The 27,124-nt window shown below is 37.7% G+C and overlaps 1 protein-coding gene across 7 annotated transcripts in view; it reads right to left on the reverse strand.

The window, feature by feature from the left end:
- Positions 1–1,573: 1,573 nt before the first annotated feature.
- The window catches only part of POU6F2 (POU class 6 homeobox 2), a 359,056-nt gene continuing 333,505 nt past the window's right edge, over positions 1,574–27,124 (reverse strand). For 6 of the 7 annotated variants that reach the window (XM_027675880.1, XM_027675879.1, XM_027675877.1 and 3 more), the window contains 3 exons: positions 17,496–17,664; positions 9,720–9,888; positions 1,574–6,537 (listed from right to left, as the gene is read on the reverse strand). In XM_027675880.1, coding sequence (XP_027531681.1) covers positions 6,033–6,537; positions 9,720–9,888; positions 17,496–17,664 — 843 coding nt within the window. In that variant the 3' untranslated portion in view covers positions 1,574–6,032. The remainder of the gene's footprint in view (positions 6,538–9,719; positions 9,889–17,495; positions 17,665–27,124) is intronic. The other variant, XM_027675876.1, reaches the window with a different exon arrangement.

Below are 27,124 nucleotides of genomic sequence, written 5' to 3' on the forward strand. Positions count from 1 at the left end.
AGGAAGTTTTGCATTTTAAATAGGGTAGGGAGGAAAAACCTCTAACCAATGTATGCTTGTTGCTTTATCACTATTGAATGAAAAGATAGGTGTTCAGCTTTTAGTAGGCGATATGAAAGCACAAGAGGTCATTCTTCACGCCCTTTTATCATTATAAGTAGATGAATTATGTGGGCTTGTAGTATGGCTGTTAGACCATGGTATGGAGGCATGATGCCTAGAGGAGCTGATGCAATTTTGATGCCCCTATGGGTCTAGGGTGTGCTAGGCTAAACACTATGTTTGCTGTTGAGCAGGTATTTACCAGTGGGGACATGTAAAGATTATGCAGTCCCAAGGCATCCCCCTTGGGGATTAACTGTGTTGATTAACTCCCTATGAGTAGGTGGTGTGTGGAAACCTGTAGTCACTACTTTTGTAATGAAGCAGGCACATGATGGGTTAGCCCATAATACAAAATACAAAATGACTTCTCCTTTCTCTTTGTTCCCAGCTTCTGTTTACCTTTGGATTCAGCTGCTTTTGTTTCAGACCAAAGGAGGATTTGGGCACTTAAAAACTTGTCTACTTTTTCCACATATAATAACTGGTCTAACAAAACGCTATACCTCTTCCATATCCACCTTGTTTATGAAGCCTCTACCAACATATCTACAAGAAAGCTACCTTTTCTTCCTCTTTCTGATGCATCCCATAAAATACAGAAAAAATGCATAGAAAAGGAAAACTCCAATCTGGAAAAAAATCAGGACAAATAAATATTCCAGGTGCTCCCTGGGTTTTCTAATCAAATAAATATTTTGGTTTAGTTTTTGATTACTTAACACATGATACTGGAAATGTAAAACAATATTTAACAAAATCAAAGGAAAAAGTCTTTACAAACGTTTTGTTCCCAAGTCTCAAACACAATATCCTAAGATTGTCAGAGCTTTTATTTAATGGGCTGTTTTTTTCCAAAACAACTTCATAATACAACTAATTCATTTCTCAAAATGTGCTGATTTTTCAGAATCATGTATTTAGATAGAACTCAGTATAACTCAAAGTGTAACCTGAAAAAAGAGGCATTTCTGTGACCTAATATCTAATTACAGAAAGAAATGAGCAATGAACCTCATGAGCTCTGCTAAAATGCAAGAGAAATCATTTGAATGGCTGACCCAGTCTTGCTACGGCACTCCCCTTCTATCGCTTACCAGGACTTTGGTATGGAACTGCGGAAGCACGGGGAGATACACTGTTTCTGGCCTTCATGTCCATCTGTGCTTTGCTCCGTTTGGCCTGGGGGATAACACACACTCACCTGAGTGATTCCAGAATATTCCTGAGGTAGATCCTCTACTCTCCATCCCTGTAGAGAAAATAAGACATCGCCAATCCATGCACCCACTCTGGGTACAGAAACAGTGTTTAGTTTTGCAGATAAAGTTATGCCTCACAGTGCAAATGGATTTTCTTTCTTCCTTTCTTTCAAGCATTTAACTATTTTTGTATTGAACTGATGTGAAATTACATGAGCTCGGATAATGTAAATAACACATGAGATTTAAGGCAAACACATGAAAGGAGCTTATTTTTCATGTCAAACAATTCTTTATTTTTTATGGTACAAATTAAAAGTGACAGATCTGAAGCTGTTAAGAAATACACAAAGTGCAGCTTTACTGACCATACAGATATTGCTCTAGATTAAGTACAGTTTTTGTCAGTTTTTTTTTTTCATGTTAAGCAACCTGTGCAGATAAATCAGCTTTGGTTTCAAAGTCAGAGTAGTAAGGAGCTTCTAAATATCCAGTTTGTTTTCTTGGTCACAAGTCCACCATATCAACTCCTTTTGCATTTATTCGTATTTTTTAAAGACACAATACAGTCCATTTTGTACTGCCATCTTTCCTGCTGTATGCTCCACGCATGGAAAAACAGATCTCTTTGCAGTGCTTCATAAGTGACCCTGGTGACCATTCTGTAGTTTATAGCACATAGGACAAAAATAATAATAATAATAATAATACTAATAAATAATATCACTTTTAAACAATAAATAAACAAATGTGCCCCACATAATCTCAAGTTGGAAACAAGCAAACCACGTGACAAAAAGCTCATTACAAAATGTTTTCCAAACAGATTTTACAGTCAAACATTGACATGGAAATCAATTTCCTCTCTTATCTTCTTATTTGAATGGTGGTCAATAACTGGGTACAAGTAGAGTGCTGAGGTAAAACACTGATGATCAGTCTTATTTTTGTATTTTTTTAAAATAGTAACAGTTTAGTATTGCGAGATTGTCAGCAACATTTAGCCATATCTATACAATGTGCATATACCTACATACATTGAGCTTTGGTCCAGCATTGAGAAGACGAGCAAAGGCATTTACATATTTCTTTTTGGTTATAGCTTGAGTTCTTTGATACGCCTCTACTTGTTCATTCCTAGCTCCTTTTTTCTTTCTTGTTCTCTCTTTTTATTTTTTTTCTTTTCTTTTCTTTTATTTTCTTTTTTGGCTTTTTTTTCTTTTTCAGTAGTAACATAAAGAAATTTGAACCATTTGAATGCATTTGATTTCTTCAACTGTCCAAAATAGCTTTTTAGTGAAAAACATAAAAAGACAAAATCAGAACAGTAAGTGAACCCTTGGTTCATTATTCAAATAATATTTATATATATATTTAAAAAAATTCAATGATCAATAAATTGGAAAACCATTAAACAATCACATACGACTGAAGAGACTTTTGTTTCATTGGCTGGTAGCAATCTATCCTTTAGTCACATGCAAAATTAAAAGATATTCAAATGTTATCAGTACATGAAAATAGTTTACAAATGGAAATGAGAAATGTTGCTAGTAACAAAATAAAACAAAATATTTATGGCCTCCCAAAGATATATGACTCACACATAATTTATCTTCCTAAGAATCTGTTCAGGCACCATTTATGCCTCATTGCAAATATTTGTTTATAGAAAAATTAATATAAGAAGCATTACAACACTTTATAAATAATTTACAAAACATAATACAAAATTAGAAAACTGTAAAAAAAATCACTGCACATGAATGGTTTTAAGACTGTGGGATAAACATTATTTTTTCTTCCAAGCTGGCAATTTATATTTATTTTACATTTTCACTGTCCTAGTTTTATCCTTCTGATATGTACTTTGGAACAGAAAAGAGCTTATGTAACTGCTGCCAGCATATTTTTAAACATTTAGTATCTTTCATACACTGTTTAGTTAACTTTTCTTCTTGAGGGATTTTTCTTCACAGAATTTAGAGCAGTCCCTGGGAGAATTGGAAATTTCATTTTTAGGCAAAGAATGGTTGATGGTTTTGTTCCCAGGCTGTAGAGGGGGATGGAGCGGGGGAGGGTATGTTCTTAAGGATGACTGAACGGGTAATCGTGTATGTGGCATTAATGACTGGGCAATTAGGACTGTACTGGAGACACGGGTAGGATTCAGGAGTGTCTGCTTCCAAATACGATCCATTCTTCCCTGCTTCCCTGTTGGCTTCTGGTTGGTGGTCTGATCGTTATGTAAATTGAACTGTGGCCACAAATTTGGGGCTGTTTGATATAGATAACGGAGATATTTCTGTGGACATAGGTATCTTTGGAGACAGAGGGCAAAAAAAACCTCAGAGGGGCAGATGTAGCCATGAGACTCTCTTTACTTTACATGCTCAGCTTGGGTAAAGCATCTTCTTTGTCCCTCACAATTTGCCTGTGGTTACTGTGGTGTTTTTTTCCCCCAGCAGTTATTTATATATCAACAGTTGAAAAAGAGTCAATAACAATCCTCACTCTCCTCCTCATAAAAGCAATACTGAAAATATCCTTAAACATACCCTGCTGAAGCTTAAAGTCTAAAATGCATTTGCTGGACGTGAGCCCATCCTGGAGTACTGGATTGTCAGTGCTCTCCAATCCTGACCTTTGAGAGTGCTCACATTTAGAAGCAGTTTCTGGCCCTGATGATGGTTCTCTGAAACCTTAAAACTCCCTCAGCCATGCAGCAAATACCACACTCTACAAGGCAAATTCCATTAATAAAATAGTGAGGGCCAGATTCAAAGCCTATTGAAATCAATGAAAGTCTGTTTCTTTCACTAAGTTTTGGAGTTCTTGAGTTCTGGAAAACTCTGTTAATAAAAGAGGTGTTATTTGAAGACTACAGCACTTCAGGAACTTCCTTCAGCATCCTGGGTAGACCAACATCCTGGGCAGACCAGAATCCAGTACAACCATCCTAAGGTCAAGGACTGCAATCACGAGTTATACCAGCAGAATTTTACCATTTCTACAGTGAGTTGAACCAAATCCCTGATGTTTTTTTTTGGGAAGACCTGATCAAGACGCACCTTTCACCCTAACAGGGCTGAACCCCAAAGGCTGGAGCAGAACTCAGACAAAGATGAAAATTGCAGACAACTCTCATAGGTCAGCCCATACCCCATCAAGAACCTGCAACACTTTTCTCTTGCCCTAAGCAAGAGTACTACAAGTATACTTGTAGGTCCAATGACCACAGTATTTTAGTGATGTTTGTCCAATCAAAAAGGAAGCCACAGAGATAAACTGTCTTTAAAGGAAAATCAGTTCACCTACATATTGCAGGTGACCCACCTTACATTACCAAGGGATATTCACTGCGTTTCTCTACATCCCAGTTGCTTATGCTAGCCAATGGCCACAGCAAACACCTGCAGAAACACATCATCCTACTGAAGAAGTTAACAGGGCAAGCATCAATATCAGGATAACACAAAAAAAGGCAAAAGGAACAAAACGCTACCATTGAAACAGTCCATAATGATCTAATGATCAAAACCTCCTCATCGCTTCTTGGCCTGTCAATTTGTTTTCATCAGAATCTCAAAAAATTTCTTTGGCTAGCAGACTTTGGAGAGAAATTGCTTCAAATGGAACTATAATATAGATGCAATATCAAACCAAGTGTGCAGTTTATATTTATACTACAAAATGTGTTTTGGTAACCTCTCCAGGATCACAGCCAAAGGACAGAGAAATCCCAAGCCACACATTTGACAAAAAGCACAATGTTCAGTGTAGGCTGACAGTCCATCAGGCATAATCCTAAATCCTTCTTGGTCCTCTGTTGCATTTCAGTGTATCAGTATAAAAGTCTTCAAACAGTACTGGGTTATGTGGGTTTGGGGAAGGGGTGGAGAATGAGCTGGAAGGGAGGAGGCAGTAAATAGAATCAGAACCAAAAAATAAGAAAAGAAAAATGCAAACCAAGACACACACCCTTAGAAGAGAAACACCAAACCCCACAAATCACAATAAAAATAAGTTATTTTTGGCACCCAGACACTAGGAGATTGCAAAACTCTGGACTAAAAGAAAAGGAGGTGACTGCTATGGAATGGCTTTAACACCTGTTTGTACACACCTGCAGGGGTGCAAACAAGAATGAGAGAAACTAATCCTGTTGTTTTTGTCTTTGCAAAATACAAATGTAAAAATTCATAACACAATTTTACACTCATAAAAGAGTAGACTAACAATCTAGTTTGCAATGCCATGTTTCTGACTTTGGTTAATAGTTTTCATAGTGAATCAGCACTTGATACCTGAAAGGCTACAATCACTCCTCCAGGTGGCAGGCTTGTATTCTCTTTTAAACAGATAAAAGTTTTTTCTTTTTTTTTTTGTTTGTTTTGTTTTTCCTTAAAATGTGTTCATATTTTCATAATATACAGAAAAAAGTAAGCAGTTATTTGGTTTACTTTAAGTCCATTTAAAAAAACTGGCTTTTTCTTTTTTTTGGGAACTAATTCTACGACACACACACACACTAAGTGTCGTGTATTTTTTTTTTTAATAGGAAAACCCATGGACATTTATAAACTGTTCTGTCCTTCTTGTAGTTTTCTCAGTCTTTTACTTACAAGGGTGATGAATAGGTATTTTCACAGAGTTCAAATGGTTGCATTTCTGTTGGTGCAATTTTATTTTCTGTGTGGTTTTGTTTTGTTTTGCTTTGTTTTGTTTTTAGGAATTTTCTTCCAGAGAGTCTGTTAAAGGCTCCATAGGAACTGCTGTCGCAGGCTCATGTTGTTTCAAACGTTTAATTGTGTTCTTCAGTGCTTGCCTCTTATTGCAGAACCAAACTCTAACTACTTCTCGGTCATAGTTCAGTTTCTCTGCAATCTCTGTCATTTCTTGCCCAGAGGGATGTGTGTTCTTCTCAAAGTGGGCATTCAAGATTTCAAGGGCTTGTGGCGTGAATGAGGTACGCCTCTTGCGCTTTTTGGATGGTTCACTTCCAATAAACTCGGTAAGGTTCTGCATACCTGCTCGATGGCGGGCCTCAGCCTCAGCCATCCACCGCTCAAGCACCGGCTTTATCTTCTGGGCACTTTTAGGGGTGATGTCCAGCTTTTCAAACCTGGCAGGATACAAAAGGCCAGGGTTCAGTTTGGCTGTCAGACTGCTAGCTATAGTGTTCTCTTGGGCTTCCTGTGGTAGGAAAAAGTGGCTTCTCAGGATGGTGTGTCTGAGGGAAAATTGAGAAAGAAGAGTCTTACACTGATGCTCTGCCAGGGTGGGACTTCCTGCCTGCCTAACTAGTTGACTGGCAGAGGTAATTTACAATGGATTATGAAAACTGTCAGATAGGTATATCTATAAGTATATATATAAAACTAGATATTTAAGCTAACACATAATAAGCACTACAACAAAATTCTAAGTACACTAAATAATGTAGGTTGTCACATTTTCATATTTCTGATGATCTTCACAACCCTTAAGACTAAGTCTAATTACAGGAAATGATATCAAAGGCAATTGCATTTTATAATCTTATCTTTGTGATTAATCCTTTTGTTTTCCCTCCCATCCTGTGTTGTCCAAGCACCACAGCCTTAATAATACAAGCCAATGGCAGTCACTAGCCTCTGAATATCAGGTTTCCTTTCTGTTTTTTCAGCAATTTTCACTGTTTGTAAGTTAATGCTATATCCCTTTTCTGGGTTGGAAAAAGATTCCCATATCCACAGTGGTGTTCAGCTGAAACAGCTGGACACTTTGCAATTATCTTGACTGCCCCCACAATGTGCAAAGATGAACTCATGTTTTCCAGATGAAACCCAGCATAATAGTCTACTAATATGCCGTGGCACCAAGCTGAGTTTATTGTGGGATTTCTGCAAACTGTACCAGAATGATATCATTTCCTGTAAATAAGGTCTTCTATATATCATTTTGCCATCAAAAGTCTTTTGCCAAACCAGATTTTACAAGTATTATAAAACATCTGGAAAAGCAGCCACACAAAGCTTTAATCCTTTCAAAAACAAGCAGAAGAGCTGAGTTCACATTTCAAGTCTTATAGGTAATTGTTTCTTTCCTTTACTGAGTTCATTCTCTTTTGCTACACATTAAAAAATCTTAACCCGAATCTTCTGGTGGCACCCATTTATATTTCCCCACTTTGCTCTGTCCACTTCGCATGTTGCAGTATTTAATGTTGCAGAAAGGCAACAATTATTGCATGATGCTGCTCTGCTCTCCAGCCCAGCCGGTGCTGAAACACCACCACTGCCACTAATCACAGCATGCTCTACAGATGAGACAACTGAGTCAGTGCCTTTGTGCAAAGAAACTCAGTGACTGGAGTTGGTAATTTTCAGCATGTGGAGGCAGCAGAAAATATTCCAGCAAGAAACAAAGCATTTCTCACAAACAAACAATAAGACAAGGAATAATTTCAGATAATAAGAATTCCAAAGAATTTGTAACTGGTGCCTGACATCCTAATGTGTTATTGACTACAAGGTGTCCAGTGATATTTCAGGCTGAAGAGTGTGTTTTCAAATCTATTGTCTCAAGCTAAAGAAAACACTGTTATTTGCATGCAGAACATATCAAGGTGATATATTGCTAATATGACCTGCACAGGCCAGCAGGAGACTCTACTCTTGTCTTTGAGTTGGTTGTTCAACTTGTTTGCCTTACTGTCTCTTCCATTAACCTAGAGTTCATACTGAATCTCCTTTGGTACCCTTAAAAGAAAAGTTAAAACTAATATTTCTGATGAACACATACTTGTTCTGCAACACAGCTTGTCTTGGTGCTTAACAAAAAATGCACTGTCATAGCATGTTATTACATTCTGAAGTGGTATCCATCTGGGGCAGGCAAAGGAAATTAAAAAAACCTGTAACCTTGCAAGTATTTGGGACCAGCTTGTGCACCCATTCCTCATGTTCTGAGAAATTTGTCCCTCTAAGGATCCATCTGTAAAATGTCTCACCGTCCCCAGTGTTTTTTCAAGGTGTGAGAAAGAATGAATGAAATGAGAAGACAGAAAACTAAACAAAAGCAAAGGAAACTGCAACGTGTCTCTTTAAAGTATAGTATATTAAAGAGCAACTTAAGGCTACAAAAAATTGTCAGTTTCTAAGACTGCACCTGTTTTAGGCATTCTTTATCTACTGACCACAAGGAAGAAAAAAAAAAAGAATTAAACCTTAGTAATAGGGAACAATAGCGTTCATATCCTTGGCACTGCTTGTTAGTGTTGATACTGTAGTACATGTTTGGTGTAACGATATACAAGTCTTGAAACAAATTTCCCAGCAGTAGTATCCTTGTATAGACTGAATAAAGGTTATTTTCTACAGGGAGGGTATCTTATAAGAAAAAACAGTAGGGGAGACCATAGAAGTGAGAGGATCCTATGGAGCTTTTTGTATTTAACAACAATCAATGGGTTTTATGGAAAATCATTGAGCAAAATGTGAGCTGCAAGCTCACTACCCCATACTGATGTTATTTATAACCTTAGTCTTTAACTGCAGGAAAAGTACACTTCCGTTCTATAGGGAATACATTAAAAGTATAAAGAGCAGATAAAAAGACAGAGCATTTCATGGATCACCAAGAACGAAATCCACTTAAATGAGCTTAGAGTTGGTTTCTTGGCTTTCACTGATGGAGAAGGACTATAAGGCATTGCCCAAGAGGAAAAAGCTGTTACCTAAGTGTGTTTGTTACCTCATGCATAAACATGGGATTACTTTAACACACATACATGCATATAAGGCGTTTGCTTCTACTTTAGCTTTGTCAAGACTGTATTATGATTTCTTATGATTAGGACAGATTTCTGCTTCTGTTTTGCATGCATGGGTTTGTCTGGTTTTTTTTTAGTAAATATTTGGGTGATAAAAGATGAATAGCTGCTGGTTTGCAAGATAGCAGGAAGGTTATTTTTTTCCCTTCTATGTTGCCTAGGTAAATCATCATTAACATCCTCTATGTGAAGTGCTAACCACAGTAATATAGGTTTTAACTTAGCAGGGATGCAGCCATGAAATATTTGTTCAGTAACCCTATCTGTAGAAAATGGCACAGTATGAAGAGGGTCAGCTGGTGCTTATCCAGCATCAGCAGGGTCTCCAGCTCATCTACAGAATTAAGTCTCAGTGCCAGGAACATTGTTTCTCACTTGTTTAAAAAAGAAGAAGATAAAAATAAAAGACCAAAGTTACTCTAGGGTTACGCAATAAGAACATTTTATCTGTCAGTTAACATTATTGGCCAATTTAAATCTCAGATTAAATAATAAACTGTAAAGACAGGAGACTCAAACACAAGCATGCTCCTCACAATAAGCTGAATAATTTTTAAGAATAAAGAGAGGAGAGGAGAGTTTATGATGTAACTTGTTACCTGCAGATGGCAGACTGGCTATAGGCTGGGCCTTCGGTGGCGCTTAGGGCTTGGCCAACTTGAGTCTGTGTCAGGCCAAGGGACAGGCGCCGGATTTTAAAGGCTTTGGCAAATTCTCGGATTTCTTCCAGGTTAACCCCATCCACCTCTCCAGTGGCTGTTTGAGGATCTGTTGAGATATTTTTTTTAATCATGTCAGTTCTTTGCATCACATATCAGTGGGATAGGCTTACACCAGCTTTCATTGTCAAGATGTTCAAGTTCAATTTTTTTAATACTTATCCCTTTCTCTTCTTCCCCAAACAGAAACAGACTTGCCTTGTCAGGTGCGTTATGAAGTATGTTCAGATTGCTAAAATGGTAACAAGGCTGCATTGTCTGCAGGTGCTGGTGGAAGTTTTTCAAGAACGTGCTGTTACTGAACTTCTGAAAATGGCCTGCTCACCACAGAGTGAGAGGGTGCCTGGGCTCTTCACTGCCAGTTAAGCCTTGCAAAATCTTCCCTGGGTTGAGGAGTCATGTTCCCTGTTTTCCCTTCTTATCAAAAAGAAGGCTAGTGTTAATATATTTATTTCCAGTTTGTGGGGAGGGCTTAAATATATGTATGAACTGCTTGGATTTTTAACTTGAAATCAAGACTTTCTGCCTTATCTAAAATTAATGCCAAATAAGGAGATTCACAACCATTTCTTCCCTTTTCCACAATACACAACACAAACTGCCAGCTGAACATCCAAAATAACCCATCAAATGAACAAACCCAATCAAAATGCTGCCTTTAAAACCCACTTGATTTAAAAATCATTTTTAAAATATGCCCTTCTGAGAAGCAGCCTTTCAAGCTTTTCATTCTGTCTCCCATCAAGTTGATAATCAAGGAGCAGCAACTTTGGATTTGGATGGTAATGCTGCACAGTTTTTTACTTTTACATTAGCCCCTCAGAAGATAATACTTATGATGCTGTGAGAATAAATCTGTCCTTCCTCTCTATAGCAGTTTACTGACACAGAAGCCTTTGTCCCTGAAAGGGCACATAATAAAGCATGTCTACCACAGGAAAGCTCCTTTGGAGATGGATAACTCAGTCAATTTAGGACTTATCAAGGGAAATGACACAACAGCTGGAGAATGGAACTTTCTCCCCCCTCCCAAGCTACTGATCCCTGACTAAATGAAAGTGTTCACCAAGTCAGAGACAGCATGGGACTGGGACGGTGGAAGATTTCAAAGTGTTGTGCAATCCTGCCTGTAGTGAAGCCATTCTCCCGGTGAGATATCTCTATTGTTCTTCACCTCATTCCTCAGACTTCGAGGTGAAAAGTTTGCAGCACAATAACCCCTCAATTTCTGTAAATGCAAGCAGTTGTGCAAGGACAGCGCTAGACTACATTACTAAACCCTATATAAGAGTGGCTTCTGCTAGTATGACATAGTTGTGGGCTCGTCAGGATTACAGTAAAAAAGCTTTTATTTTCAGAGGTTTATAAGCCTGGTGTAAAATTTCCTTATGATGGAAAAACATCCTACAAAAAAATCTTTTTGTCCAATAATAGACAGAGGGAAAAAGGTTTTCTGATATAAAAATTCAGCCTGTATCTATTCATTTCTGGAGTGTAAGAAGCAGACACAGCAATAGTATTTTTAAAATTCTTGTGTATGCAACCAGGGACCACAGGTAAACATTCACATAGGCTGAACCTAGTTTTGACAATGCTCCACACTCAGAATCATCTCTCCTGTTCTCACTGCTGTGCTTGAGCTTACCTCCCATTCACTCCTTCAGTATAAAGCTAGGGTGCATATCATTTGTTTTTAAGTAGTCAGCGCTATGACAGTGGCCACTCAGGTTTATAAAGTAATCACATCCATAAAACACAAATAGTGCTATGAAGACCATTCTTTTGACATTATCATATAACAGCATAGGTCTGTTTTACTCTATTGCTATTAGAATACCATCAATATGTAGTCTTGGACTCTGTGAACTAATATATGCACGTACATAAATACATTCAAATAGATAACGGGCCAGTATCAACAGGAAAATAGAAAATACCAATTCTATTGAGTGGCTGGAACCTACAGTAACAGCATTTCAAGACTCCAAGTTTGCATTAGTGCATGAGGAAACAATGGCTGTTGTGTCTATGAAACTATTGGGTGCTGGAGAAAGGTAAGAGAGTTATCTGGGACCATTTCAGGAGGTATGTGTACGTATCTCATAACAAAAAGAAAGAAAGACAAAATTTCACTAGTTGTCCTGGTGGATGGTGAAGGTAGATGAGAAGAGTTGAAGAAATAAAATCCACAGGTTCTCCTGCATTGAAATCCCTTTTTTTCTACTGAAGGGAATACTTCTCCCAATTTTGAATTCTTCTGAAAATCCCACATGAGTTTCTTGGTGAGTGAAAATATGCTGTGATTTTAATAGTTGGGGGAAAGAACTGCTTCAGAGAAATCAGTGCACCCTGAAGGAGAAAGCAAATTTCTGTTGCACAGGGTTCTGCCACAGGAGGGATTACAGGAGGATGATTTCCCCAGTCAGACAGAAGGAGAAATAGCTGGCAGGGGAGGTCCAATAGAAAGTAAATTGGATAAGAAAGGCAGGACAAAACATTGATAACGGAAAATGGACTGGAGCTCAGGGGAAAAAAAGAATAATAATTTGTTTATGGGAAGCATTTTAATTTTATAGTAACAGATGACAGTGAAATGAATTTGGAAGGAAGAAAGGAACTTCATGGAAACACAAGCCACAGAACAAGGGGAAACTAGTGATTTCCACAAAGAGAACATATGGTGGAAAAGTTAAAGAAATGAGCAGAGGGATGCATTTCAGAATAGGAATATGAAATTATAAAAGGTAGGAATAATGATGTAGAATTGAAAGAAGAGACAACAAAGAAGACAAAAGAGAATAGAGACAGGATGAGGCAATATGAAGAAATCATACAGAAGTAATAGGAAGAGTAGAGATGAACCTCGAATAAGTTTATCTTGCTTAGGCAGAACTTTTTGAACATCCTTTATTTGGAAATAACCAGGTTTTTTTGTCTTTAGAATAACTAGCACTTGTTGCTGGTTAGGGATGAAGGGGTGATGATGAGATAAAAGGGAAAAGCTATAAAGAAGATTACAATCCAGGGGAAAAACCAGGACAGGAATTAAAAAAGAAAGGAAAATATTTTAAAAAAAGTAAGGAAATGCACCTTTTTAAAATTCAGACACGTGTTAAAGGAAAAAAAAAATCATAAAGAAAATATTACTAGAATGAAAAGCAAAAGGAATAAAAACAAGGAACATAGAACACTAAAGTTATTAAAGACCAGTTCTTAATATTTTCTCATTGTACTGTAGTAATTTCTTGATATGAGGCAACCTCTTGTAAAAGAGTTACTTTCTTTACAGTCACTGTGCAAAAGCTTGCCCCAAATATTTATTTACTGAAGTTATGTTGCTCTATGCACTTTGATTAACCAAACAAGCTGGCTGAATGTGCCTAGTTTTACATGAACTTTGCTATATTTAGGAACAATTTCTGGAATATGGAAAATCTCTGCCAAGGTACTCAACCCTAGGACTGCTGCTGGAGGTCTGGACTGCAGTTTTGGAAGGAATGAGGAAAAGGAAGTAACAATATTCCTACCTCAGGAGGGATAAAGCAATCAAGTTGTTTCTTGCTGCCTTCATGCCTATGAACTTCTTTCAGAACCCCTGACCCATTGCCCACCTCATCACACTGAAAGACTTTGAATGGACTTTGAGACGCTGCTTTTAAATCGCAGGCCTGGTATACAAAGCTCTGCAGCTGGTGTGGGAGCTGTGAAGCTAAGAAGGCTTTGTTTAATTATGGGCCACAGCCTTGACAAAGAGGTGCTCCTGTCCTTTAGGGATCTGTGTCCAGAAGCTGAGCAGATTCTACAAAGAAGCAAAACAGGGATGACTTTCTGTCTATTTGTTTCCCCATGTACAGTCACATATGTATGCAAATGGATTTTCAGTCACATGAAACAATTTTCAAATTCATGAAGATCATTTAATACTATTTGTCCCAAAAGTATCACTGGTTTATTAGCAACAATGAAAAGCTATGAAGGATCCTGTCTGACTTTTCATGTTCCATTACACAGGTTGTTTGATCTTTTCTTATTGCACTGATCATATTTTCCTCTTTCTTGTAGGCTCTTTCCACATTACTAAAAAGCAGTAGGTAGCTCTACTGTGCCCTGGAACACCATCACCATCACTGTGGCAGCTCAAGCAGGCTTAAGCAGGCAGTGTTAGCTCCAGTTAGTGCTTGGCTACGTGCTTTCAAGGGTATACTGGACAGACATTATGGATCCTTGAGATGGCTGGTTTACTTCTGTCTGTGTGAGAATGCTATGTAAATGGCAGAAGTGAGTTGACCTGCCTCTCATGCTACTCCTTCTGTTGGTCTTGAGTGGCTAGAGACTGGATGAAGCTGGAAGTATAAATTCAAAACAACTCCAGAAGTCTTTATTTATGTATAATTATCTATTACGGGTTTTTTTCAGGAGATCCCAATCAATAACATCTTCCTTTGGAATGCTCTTAAGACTCTGAATCCTAATGAGTTTATGTCCAAGTGCAACACTTTCCTCAGTCTAATAGGATGAAAAGTCTCTTATGGTTGTGGCTCTGGCCTGCTTTGTGACAGGACAACTGTAAAGACAGAGAGACTGACTTGTTGCTCTTCTTGGTGATCATTTCCCATACTCCTCTGAAGGCTTCTAGGGAGCATGGGAGTGGCATCAGCATGATTTGGATGCAGAGGTGGCAAAAATTAACCTTTAGTCTAGAAAAGAAAAAGAAATGATGGAAGGAAAAAGCCAAACCTGAAGACTACTAAGGAGCAGGGATTTGAGTCTGGACTGGAGGGAGAGAGGGCCTGACTGTGCAGAGAATAGTAATCACTGTGGTAGAGGAAAGAAAATAAGTAAAAAGAAGTAGCACTAGTGGTAAAATAAGATAGAGGAGGACAAAAACTACCTAATAAAAAGACTGGTAACAGGGCGTAGTTACCACTGTCTAGGGACAGCGACTGAATGAGAGCTGGAGGAGAGGAAGTGAAAAGGGAAGAGGAGCTGGGCAATGACGGACTATGGTGAAAGAACTGCAGGGAGAAGGTTAGAGGAAAATGGAGGCAAAGGGAGCATAGATTGTGTGAAGAACAGCGTGAGGAAGTAATGGGACTGGAAAAGGACAAGCAACGAATGGAGTCAAGCCTGAGAGAATCAAATATAAATTCTAGGTTCATTTGTGTATCTCCCACTCGTGCCCAAATAGAATCATAGAATCATAGAATCAACCGGGTTGGAAAAGAAATCCGAGATCATCAAGTCCAACCCTTGATATATAGATATTCCTGTGCCTCATACTCCTCTGCTCTCAGCCAGAAGCATAAGCACAGCATGTGTCTTATTCCTTTTAGAGCAGGACCAACAAGGTGATAACAGAACTATCAGCTTTACCATCCATCCAACAGATCTCCTATTTCCAACTACAGACATAAGCATTATCTCACCATATGACTAATTTATGTTACTATTTTCCTTTTGTAACAACCTTGAAATGTATTCAAGCAAAAAATAAAGGTAAAAGAACATCCTTAGAGTTGCAGAAATAAACACACAGAAGCTACAATATTCTGGAGTTACAACAGCCCACAACACAGTGTAGCATAGATTTTGAGCCCTGGACTACCAATTAATTTTCATGTGCCCTGTCCAGTGCACAGGATGAATTGTCCTTCATTACAGTTGAACTGATTGATGTATTGCCTTTTTACTTGTTCAGTGTGTGGCTCCAGACCCCCATTAAAGCCCTTCACTCAAGACATCTCCTCTTGAGCTCTTCTGGGTTTTTTAAAATCTTAATTTATTTTATTGTGTTTCTACAAGATGAAGGTCTTCCCCTTCTCATTCACAAAGAAGTGGACAGATATTAAGGGAAAAAGCATTTTTGGGTACCCAGTCTAGGTCAAGTAGGAAATGGTGGTTTAGATTGTCTTTAAATGGTTCTTGATACAGTTCCACAGTGAAAGGGCACTTAAAATTGTAACTGTGAGAACCAGGTTCTTCTGTAAATTAAAGTCCAGAGTCTCAAGCTGGATATTGAGGGACCACTTGCGAAAAATCTCTTTTAAGTGATTTGCCTGCTGTTGCACTGGAATTACATAGCAGACAGAAAGCTTCAGCTCTTTAGGCTGCTACTGCCTGAGACAAGACCATCCTTCACCCTTCTACAGCTCCCTACCTCAAATGTTATGCAAACTGGGGAACAGTTTAGTGAATCAGGTAAGGAACAAACCTGGGGACAACAGCCCACCTGTTGCATTAGTAATTCTAATGCATCCCTAAGACAATTCCATTGGGAATGCACTGAAAGAAGGATGAGAAAAAAGATCATGCTTGCATGATTTTAATCATAACAAAATCTTGTTATAATAAAATACATGTTCTAAGAGGAATTGCATACAATTGAACAAATAATTATTTTTCTAGCATCTCCTAAACTTTGACAGGCTTATTCTGCAAATTTAAAAGAGCTTCTTCCATGTTGCTTTTATTTTAAATAGAATGTCCACAAGAGGAGCTATTCTGGACTAGCCATTGAAATACAACTTATTCCACACCAGCTGTTTTACTCAATTTTCCCACATAGACAAGGGGTAAACTTTATGTATTTTTAACCTGAAGCCTCTTATCCTACAAGCATGTCTACATGAGAAAATTTACTGACAGAGCAATAGCAGTATATTTATATCACTATAATTATAACTGTAGCTGTATGCAGATATTTTTATTACAGAATAAAAGTATTCACACTGGGAGTCATATCAGCATAATTTTACCACTCTAGCTCTACTAGATACTTCCCCATGTAAACAATCTCTGAAATAATCTAACCAAGATTTTTTCACATATTTTCTTCCATGGCAGTTTCTCCAAGCCCTTCATAAGCTTGTATCAATCATATATTTTACATTAACAATATGGCATGAGCTATAGTGTTTGTTTACTTGAAATATGTACATGAAGCATCACTGAACAAGGTCCTCCAAATAACTTGATTTTTGAACTGTTAATGCTTCATATGTATACTCTCAACCCATTGTTATTGCTAGGTAAAGACCAAAGTTAGGGCTGATAAGTTAATAGCAAAGACCCTGATCTATGTGATCTGCAAGAAAGGGCTGTTCAGGTCAGCTAACACTAAAACTCAGTTTTACTGTAGCATGCTTCTTTCTTCTCCCCCACATGTTCCAGTTCATTCTTGTTTAAACTGTGCAAACTTTTCCTGGCCAGAAAAGTGTCTTACTCTAGATTTGTGTCATACAAGGGTTTGTAAAATGGTTCACTATATCAACTAAGCAAAAAAACAAGCGGTTTAACCAAAAGTAGGAGGATCTGTTTGCCCACCAAATTCTGAGAAATATAATTCATTATATTGACTAATTCAAAAACTTCTAATTTCAAAAAAACATAAACTACATTTCAGTTATAAGAATTGCCCTCATGGCTGCTACAATTTTTACGACCATTTACAGCATTGATTACAATTTCTCAAGGCATGTTTACTTTAAGCCCCATCCACGACAGCACTTAGTATTTACTGGTGAGTGTCACTCTACTTAGCAATATACAACCTACTATATTTAAAAAAACAAAAGGAGGGAAAGCAGATCAGGAAACTCAGCAGTGAGGAGGACAAACAGTGGGGAGAATTAAGGAGAGCCAAGGAGCAATACTTACTGCTGACTAACTGGCCAACACTCAAAGCTGAAGAGGAGGAGGATGAGGAGGAGGAAGAGGAAGCCTGACGCACTGGGCTTTGAGACATAGATGCTTGACTGTGAGCCAAATGCAGGAGATTGGATTGTGAGGCTGCTTGTCCCACTTGCGTCTGGGAGGGCTGATGGAGCTATATGTTAAAATGTAAAAATAGGTATTTAGAAAGGGAACCAGTAATAGAAAACCTTCAATGCACCATCTCACCCATCTACTTCTGGGGAACAAATCATATCGGAGCACTAAACACCATGGGCTTTGTTTGGGTGACTGTTACAGAGCAATCTGAGCTGTTTTGAATGTTGTCTTTAAATTTTTACTCAGTTTAACTGGATACTTAATCTAACTAGAAGCAAAATACTGTTTTTGAAATTGGTGATGAGACCTATGACATCCACAGTAGTATTCTGACTTATTAAATATATGAGCTTACCTTTTTCCTGACTCATTAAGTTAGACTTTTATTCCCTACATGGGTTCTCACATAAATCAGCATTGTTTCAGAGACGTCCTCTCATACTGCAGGACGAGGGCCAAGAAGACTGGGAATAGGGAAGAGGACATAAATCGGGGCAAAATCTCTTTCCTATGGGAAGTAATAATTTGTTTTATGACATCAGATCTAGCAAACAAACAAAAGTGAGGAAAACTTATTTCGCAATGGATGAATTATCCTTGACTAAAACTCACAGGGAAACTTCTGATCCCCACTCACACCAGGACTGTAAGCAGTAAGACACACCTAAAAAGTCTAGTGAGCATGGTAAATGCAAATGATACACTGTGATACATGAATCTGATTTTCTAAAATTTTTTTTTTACAAATTTACAAGAACATAGTCTTTGGTTGTTCACTAGGGGAAAGGAAAGAACCATTAATCCATTCTGCCTATAACATGCTTTCACGTGGGATTGAAAACTAGGAACATTCTCTGGTACTGATTTTCACATAAAACTCCCAGAAAATCCAAGGGCAGTTTCTCTACAAAATGAAAGTACACAATGGACCTTACAGTTCTGAATTGGATTCTAGTAGTCCAGTAAAGCCCTTTCAGAGCGTAAGAATACAGTAATACAGTTCTGATGTACTCTGGTGACCGCTACTTATTATACTTTTATTTTATGTTGATTCTTGGTAGTGATCCAAAAAGATAATAAAAATATCCTAAAAGGCTTCACTTTTCAGCAGGAGCTGCTACCTGCATTTTCTAAAAGGGGAAAAGATAATGGCCTATTCGGTCTTGCTTGAAGTCAGCAATTCAAATCTATTTCTTGAATGCTAAGGAGTATGAGTTTTTCTCTTTTGATATCTAACTGAACAAATGACTTTAGAAAAGGAGCTACATTCATTAGTAACAGTCAAATTATATGTATTATGCTCCCAGGACACAGAAATGACTGATGCTAAGTAGAAAACAAATTGTATAGCACTGTAGATCAAGGTATCTGTTCACATTCAAGATGACACATTTCTGTGGAATATGTATGAACTATTTTAATGACAGTGTTCCTGTTACAGTCTGTTTAAGAATGGAAAAAATTACAACTTCTTTTTCTACCTTCCACATGGAATGATGAAACAGAAAATGAAGCAAAAAACTTTGATTTACCCTTTAACAATAATGACAATTATTTATCTGGCCAGTTTTAGCCTATTCTGACTTCCTTAGGGACCAATAAACAAAAGCATTTTATTATCTCAAGGATTTTTGGTTTTGGATCAAGCACATTTTAAAAAATATAACTGGCACTTTATCAAGGGGATAATAGTTGAGAAGCTGATTGAAAAGCTTTCAGATTTCAGACCCATGCAAGCACTGGGCATCTTAAAAAAATTTCTCTAAGGACTAGATTTTATCTTTAGACAATTCCCAACCCAGAATATCTACTTTTATAATATCTTCTCCTAGGGAAACATCCCACTAGGAGGGCTGCCCTCCTCTGAACACTGCAGAAATGGACTCTCTGGTCATCCATTATACCCACATCACATCCAGACACAAGCAGGCATTTGGGGTCTGGGTCTGTTGTCTGAGGGAATCTCTGGCAAAACTAAAGATTTCAGCCTAGGCAAGGGAAGATAAGTACTGTATTTAGATGAGTTAGATGCTCTCACACTATGTGGAACAGTCTTAAAGATGTTAGTACTTATCTATGAGGATGGAGGAGCAAATGCAGCAGCTATCTTTAAAGAGAAAGATCTGTAAAATTATAGTCCAGTCAACTAAACTTCAACCGTGGAAAAGTACTGAAAAAATAATCAAACAATTTGTAAGCACCCACAAGAAAACAAGGTAGCAACGGACAACATGGATTGTTAGGAACAAACTGTGTCAAACCAATCCGATCTCCCTCTAAGACAGGGTAATTGGCCTTGCAGACAGGGAAAAAGCAGTAGGTGGTTTGACTTTACAAGTGTCTCGACACTCCCTCGTGTGACATTCTTTAAAACCTAAGGAAACATAGTTTAGGTGAAATTGCTGCAGAATGAATGCAAAAGTAGCTGGAAAACAAAACTGAGAGGATAGATATCTGTGGAAACGGAAGTGTGCATGCATGGTGCTTCCGTCCTCATTCTGCACTACTCAATATTTTCTTAATGACCTGCATGATGAAGCAGAGAATATCATTAGTAAATTTACATGTTGATAACATGCTGGGAGGGAATTTTGACAGGCTGGATGCAAGGATTAGGAATCAAAATGTTCCTGTCAGTTTGAACATGCCAGCTGCAATCCTGGGGTCTTACAAAAGTGATGTAAAGGCACTTCCCATACCAAGCTGTGTGAGTGGGAGTGGTGTTTGCAGTGCATGTGAAGTGCACCTTTTCTACTAAGCACGGGAGAGACCTCTGCAGAGAGGAATGCCATGTCCACAGCTAGATGCCAGACTTCAGAAAAATCTGGACTAGCTGGAGGAGAATAATTAGAGTGACTGAATGCTTGGGAGTTTCCTGAGGCTTATGAAGACACCTGGCATGAACTGGCCATGTTAAATCTAAAGAAGGGAAGACCAAGTGGAATATGATGCCTGCTTTGAACACAGGCAGAGCCAATGAAAAGAGGAGATAATTATTCTGTCTTACATTTTATACTGGAGAGAATGAGACGTAACCTGGAAAGTTCAAATTAGTTTCTGGGAAAAGCTGTCTAACGTGGCAGTGAAGCACTGGCCTAGATTGCTGGTGGAATCTGTGGATGTCTATGAGAATGCTTAAGAGCAAATTAGCTAAAAATAGTTACTCCACCTGAGAACAACAGAGTGGTCTGGATAATCTCCTGAACCTTGACCTTCCTCCCATAATTTTTTTATTATTCTAAACAATTTCCCATCAGTATTACTCAGGCAGATGGCAAACCCAGCATTTTCCAGCCATGCTACACATAAAGTCCCTGAACAGTTGAACTGCTGAGCATGTGCACAATAAATTTGAAGCTTCCAGGAAGCTCCAGAATGAGAGGGCATTCTGCATTCTCCAGTTGTGCATGCAAGGAATGCACACAGTCAGAGCACATGCACAGTGTGATGGTCGAGTCTAGGAAATGTTTGATTCTCTGTACATGTATTGTACAATGCATTTGCAAATATATTTTTGAAATAACTGGGATACCCAGAAGCTTGGCAGTTTTCTTGTTGAAAGTCCAGAAATCTTTAAACAAATATAGAAATTCCCAAAATATAGCTGGGCAAAAAGGAATATGGCTAGTATTCCTACACAGTAAGCTTAGGTGCAAAAGCAATATATAAGGGATATTTACAGATTGTTGGTTTATGACTCACTGCTTGTGAGGGAGAAGCAAGCAATTGGGTTGAAGAGGCTAAAGAGTCACCATAAGGCTTGACCAGAGACTGAGGGAGGAATCCATTTTTAACTCCCTACATAATTTCCAGCACCCCCTCTGATTTACAGACATGATGGTTAAGCTGTAAATGTCCCGCTTAAAGAACAATGATAGTTATCTATGTCATGAAATTGCATTAAAATACTCTCTCTCTTTTCATCCACTATAATTTCCACTCCAGAAATAGCCTTAAGGAGAGACAACGATTAGATTATGAATTAGATTCTAGATGACAGAATCAATTTGAACTTGCAATAGCTGACTTTTCCCAATTTTGGACACATACATATGATATGAATTATATTTATGACTGTTGTGCATTTTCCATTTAAAGACAGAAGGAGGCACAGAAATTACAGAAGCAGTTGCTGTAAGTGCCATTCAGTGTAGGTGCATATAGTAGACATGCCAGAATGATGACTGTATGCAACACTGATCAGTATCTGGCAGGAATATGTGTATGCACACTACAGCTTGAGGAATGAGGTGAATATGAGAAGAGTAAAGTGCATCATAATACTTTATAAGAATAAACTGAAAACTGCAAAGGGTCTGATTCTTATTTCTTTTACATCAGCTTTACATGCTGCTGCTAACAGTGAAGGTAGTATTGACTGACAATGCAGAGACAAAGAATGAATTAGGTCTGTAAGACTGAATTTTGTTTTTAAATCATATATGTAGGATATTCCCATGCCTGGGATGGTTGACAGGAGTTCTGTATTAAAGGTCTTGTGAGATCAGGGATGTTGTTCCCTGCATCCAGAAAACTGCATATTAGTGCTAGAGTAACAACGTATTTTACATAAGATAAGGAAAAAGAAAGAAACTAAGGGGAACTAAAGAAAACTTTTGACAGAATATTGCCCTGTATCATAACAGAACTGCTACTTGGTTTTACAGAGAATCTGGACAAACAGCAAGGGCAAAATAAGGACTTAATGGAAAGGAGAAGAAAGTAATGAGTTTAAATTGCAGTAAGGGAGTCTAGGGCCAGGCATCAGGAAGACCTTTTGAATGCTAAGGAGAGTGGCCTAGGTTGCCTAGGAACGTCAGAGAACCTCCTGACCGAAGATTTTCAAGAACAGGTTAGATAAACATCTGTCAAGAATGATATAGGGACAGTTGATCCTGCCTAGGGGGAGGAGGTGGACTAGATGACCTCTTCAGGTCCTTTTCAGTCCTATTTTTCTATGATTCAGTGAAAAGGAAATCTGAGAGATGAGGGAACACAACAAATTAGAGAAGACAAAGGTGAAAAAGACAAGTATAACAAAGAGGGCACAAGAAATTAAACTAAGAGAAGTAGCACAAAGAGCAAGAAATACATTTTAAACAATCCTCTTTATGATATAGATAACTATTTTCAATTTTTTCTGATATCAGCTAGTTCTTTGTGGGAAATATGGACATCAGCTCTTGTAAAGATTGAAGTCCGTGGAAGGTGCTGAAAAATAAATATCTTTATATAAAAAGAAATTCCCAAACATTGGAAATTCCATGATAAAGCCTTTCAGTAGTTGAAGTGTTTTTATGCTTTCATTTTTCCTGTAAATGGAGTCCTGTTTACAGTTACTAAAACATTTCCTAAAATGTCATACATTTTAGGATGAGAAAGAATGGTGGTGTGCTGAGGCCACTGCACTGGTGTGCTGATTTGAGAGCAGCACCATGGCAGATGAAGTCTGTCTTCAAACCTACTCATGTTGCATGATCAGGCATGGGCTTCAAAGACATTTCCTTAAGCTTCCAGCAAATGGAAAGGACAAGTTAATACACATATCCACACCCTTCATGCCAAATCACTTTCACAGTCAACTCTGCCAGAATATTTCACAAATACTGTATCCCATCACCCTAATTTTGCTTACTCAAATAAATTCAAGAAAGTGAATATAGTAATCTGAATACAAACGCTATTTGATACTTAATAAGCATCTTCTCTCTCACTATAGTACAATATATTATAGTACATATAGTATAAAAGGTACCTCTTCACACTGCTTAGACCAACAGAATAGGTACATTTGGAAACTAGCATAAAAAAGATCTTCAGGTTCAGACAGGCTGTGCACGTACTCAGCTCAAAATGAAGACTACAGCAAAGAATTGGAGGTAGGACTTTGACAGCATCTGCTGAAGTTCTTTCAAAGCCTCTCTACGGAATCACAACTAGCTTCAAAAGAACACCGTAATTGAAGGCCTTTCACCTTGCTAAATGAGGTTGAGGATACAACCAGACTTACTGTAGGAGATATTATTTTATATGCAAATCAGGTGCATCAGTCATCTTTTTGACCCAATTCAGGAAGGATATAACATCATTATAACGGCAATATTAGTGCCAAAACATTAATAATGAATTATAAAATAATTATTAATTAATAATGTTAATTAAGAATGCAAATATTATATTAATATTACCATAACAGTCTTAAATGTGTAAGTGCATAATTCAAAGGTAACACTAATATTCCTGTAGTGAGCAGTGCTTTACTCTTCTACGCCTCAGTTGCTTAGTATGACACAGGTAGTGTAGTGGTATCTTCCTATTCCCACTGGTTTAGTGCAGTTATTGTCTTTTTTGAGATATTCTTCTCTGACAAGTGCTGATACCACAAAGAAAACTGGTCAGGAAGAGATTTAAGTTACAAGTCAAGTTTCCTGCTGTGGCATGGAAAATCTGATGCAATCCTTCGTACTAGTAAATAGTCTAGTAATCTTGACTTTCAAAAATCTAAAATGGCAAGCCCAGCTACTAATTTATCCATGGATGAAATAGAATTATGTAATGATGATAGTAAAGGAAAAAAGAAAGGAGCAAGAAAAATTGTCACCCTCATCACTGAAAGTCATATAAAAACCAAAACCAAACCAAAGTTGGATTGAGACAGCACACTTCAGTGACTATATTGAAACACAGAGAAAGAAGAGTGCACTTCTCATAAAACAAGACAGCATGAAAGCACTGAGAGCATTGCAGAGAGAAAATGACTGAGAGCTGGTTGGATTTTAATGAGAGAGGATAGCAAGGTATTGCATGGACTTGTGTTAACAAGATGGTAGGGTGTATGTGGCAGGTTGAGACAGAAGAAAGAAAATGTCTAGCATGAAATTTGGAAAGCAGATGCACAAGAATCACCACAGGCCCATCTAAGAGGTAGCTGTGTCTTTTCAACAGTTGATCTGGAGCATGATAGCCAACGACAACAAGGATGAGGAACTGACTACATAAGAAAATGCTGCCTAGGAGCTTGTTTCACTGTGTTAGAGCTGGCAGAAGCCCAAAGCTGGTTGTGCTGTAAGACACAATGAAATATGAAAAGTTCTGGCAGGCAGTGTAGATAAAACAAGACTGAGGAAAACTGGGACTACAGACCTGATTTAATGGAGCTAGTATGTAGAAGGAAAGAGCCAGGCAACAGTGAGAAGGGAACCTGCTTTATGAGGTACACTGCAGAACAACAGAATGTGTAGAAGGTGCTTCTGTATGGGCAAGCAAATAGTTACGAAAATATTTAGTAGGAAAGCTATTTAGGGAATTCATAAACAAGGATGTGTTTTGAACCCCAGTAATCAGTGGCAGTTGGATTCTTCTTACCTAATTTCACTCACGTAAGAGTTAACTGATGATCCTAAAATAGCTACTCTAGCCCCCTCTCATGTCAATGAAGACAATAGATACCTTAAGATACCTAAAAGAGATTCAACATATCTAAAATTATTTTATTTTGACAGCTTGAGTTGCCCACTCAGGGCACAGTCTCCTTGTCTATGTCTACACAGGAAATCCAGTTAACTAGCTTACACCAGATACATAATTGCTTTAAGTCAAGCAAGGCACATCCTTTCCTAAATTCTGTAGGACTGCAATTTCAAGTTCTTCTGTCAGCTCTGCTGTATTAACATTGTGTTGTTAAAGATATGAAAGAATACCTTGAAACAAAGTTTTCAAATCTGATAGTCAATGGCAATGCTAACAAGTTGTTACAATGAGCTCATCTGTTCTTGAAAACAACGTGCATTTAGCCATACAACCTCCATTTTGACAAAATCCCTCTTCAGAGGCATGGAGGAAGTGCAGGAGTTAAGGTTAAAAGGTACTCTTCTATTACGGTACACAAAGAGCTTATAAAGCAAGAAACATAAAATTCGGGAATAAATCATCCTTTTTCAAGAAAGGAGACTACAAGTAAAGAACAAAGGATTTATACCTAATTTTTAAGCGGTTTTAGCAACAAGCAACAAAATATGGTGAACAATGGCAAAGCTGAATCATCAGGAAGAACACATGAATTTCTTCAGTTAGTAGAGAATACCATGAATAACTTACAGATCCTGTTTACAACATACCAGGGGAGCATTACAACAGATGAAATACAGAGTAGATCAGTGCAAAGTGATTCACATCAAAAGGAACCATTTTAGAGACACACATGTTAACAATAGGGGAAGCAAAGATGTATTATGGTGGATACATCTGCTTATTGAAAAAAATTGCTTAGTGAACAGAGAGAAAAAAAAGCAGGATGTTAGACTGTATTGAGATAAAGAAAGACAATAATGCTGTAAATATTATAATGTTATTATGTAGAACAGTGATGAATCTTCACTGTGACCATGGCATTCAGTTCTGATCAAAATATCTTGAAGAGATTAATGTGGAAATGAAATGTTTGGGAGATGGGCAGTAAAAAGTATTAAAGGCAAAGAAAAACTTGTTTATGAACAGAGATAAAAAGGGTACAGACTAAAACAGGAGTGCAATTTCTAGGAGAATTCTTGATGTGTGCACAGACAGTGCTTCTTAGATTAGTAAAATCTTGTAAAATAGTAAAAAATCCGAAGATTTACCTACTCAGTGTAATTTGAAGAGGAACAATCCCTACTGTAAGTAGTTTAAAGAACATAAATCAAAAATTTCTATTTATACTTAAAGACAAGAGGAATAGGACTACAACAGGCTTGCTTGTGTACATTAAAAAGCAATCTATTTATAGCACAGAAAAAGAAGCACCACTTTACAATACATGTAAGTAATCTATGAACTCATTTCCATGAGGAGATATTGAGATTTTAGTCTGTCAAGTTTGAAAAAGTTGTATGAATAAATAACACATGTAGTCTACCTAAGTAAAGCTGACTAAAACCAATATCTGAGACATTTAAGTCTTCAGTCATCAGGCAAAAGTAAGCACTAGCACGCATTCCTTAGCAACTGGAGCAGTTTACAAAGGTTCAATTACTGTGACTCAGCTAACAAGCAGCAGCTTACTATCATTGCTTGTAATCACCTCTTTTTCTCCTGAAGCACTCAGTTTCCAAGGAAGTGACAAGTTGAAAGTTAAACTAGGATCATCTGTAACTGAAACATTTTTACTACATTATTTATTTCCTGCATTCATTTCTCCATGACATTCTAAAAACTTTTCTCAAACTTGTGTTGTAATCTTTCCCCGTTCTGAAGTTTCTTTCATCAAGTTACAAGACACCAAGTGCCATGTGACACCATTTTCAAAAATATTTTGAATTCCTGCTGAGCCCTCTGGGTTTAAGCACTCACTCAATTCTTCTGAAAATGAGATTTTAAACTGTATGTCTAGATACGCTATCATTAGCCAAACATTGCAGTTAGGCTAAATCTTTACCCAGGCAATAAAATAAATTCAGGGTCTCCTTAAACTTCATGTAAATCTATTCACTTTTCAAATACTACGACAGCTTGTATAGTACTAGCTCAATTGCTTTTCA

The sequence above is a fragment of the Neopelma chrysocephalum genome, unplaced genomic scaffold (assembly GCF_003984885.1).
Source record: "Neopelma chrysocephalum unplaced genomic scaffold, ASM398488v2 Primary Assembly neopelma1_26, whole genome shotgun sequence".
In the NCBI taxonomy this organism is placed as follows: Eukaryota; Metazoa; Chordata; class Aves; order Passeriformes; family Pipridae; genus Neopelma; species Neopelma chrysocephalum.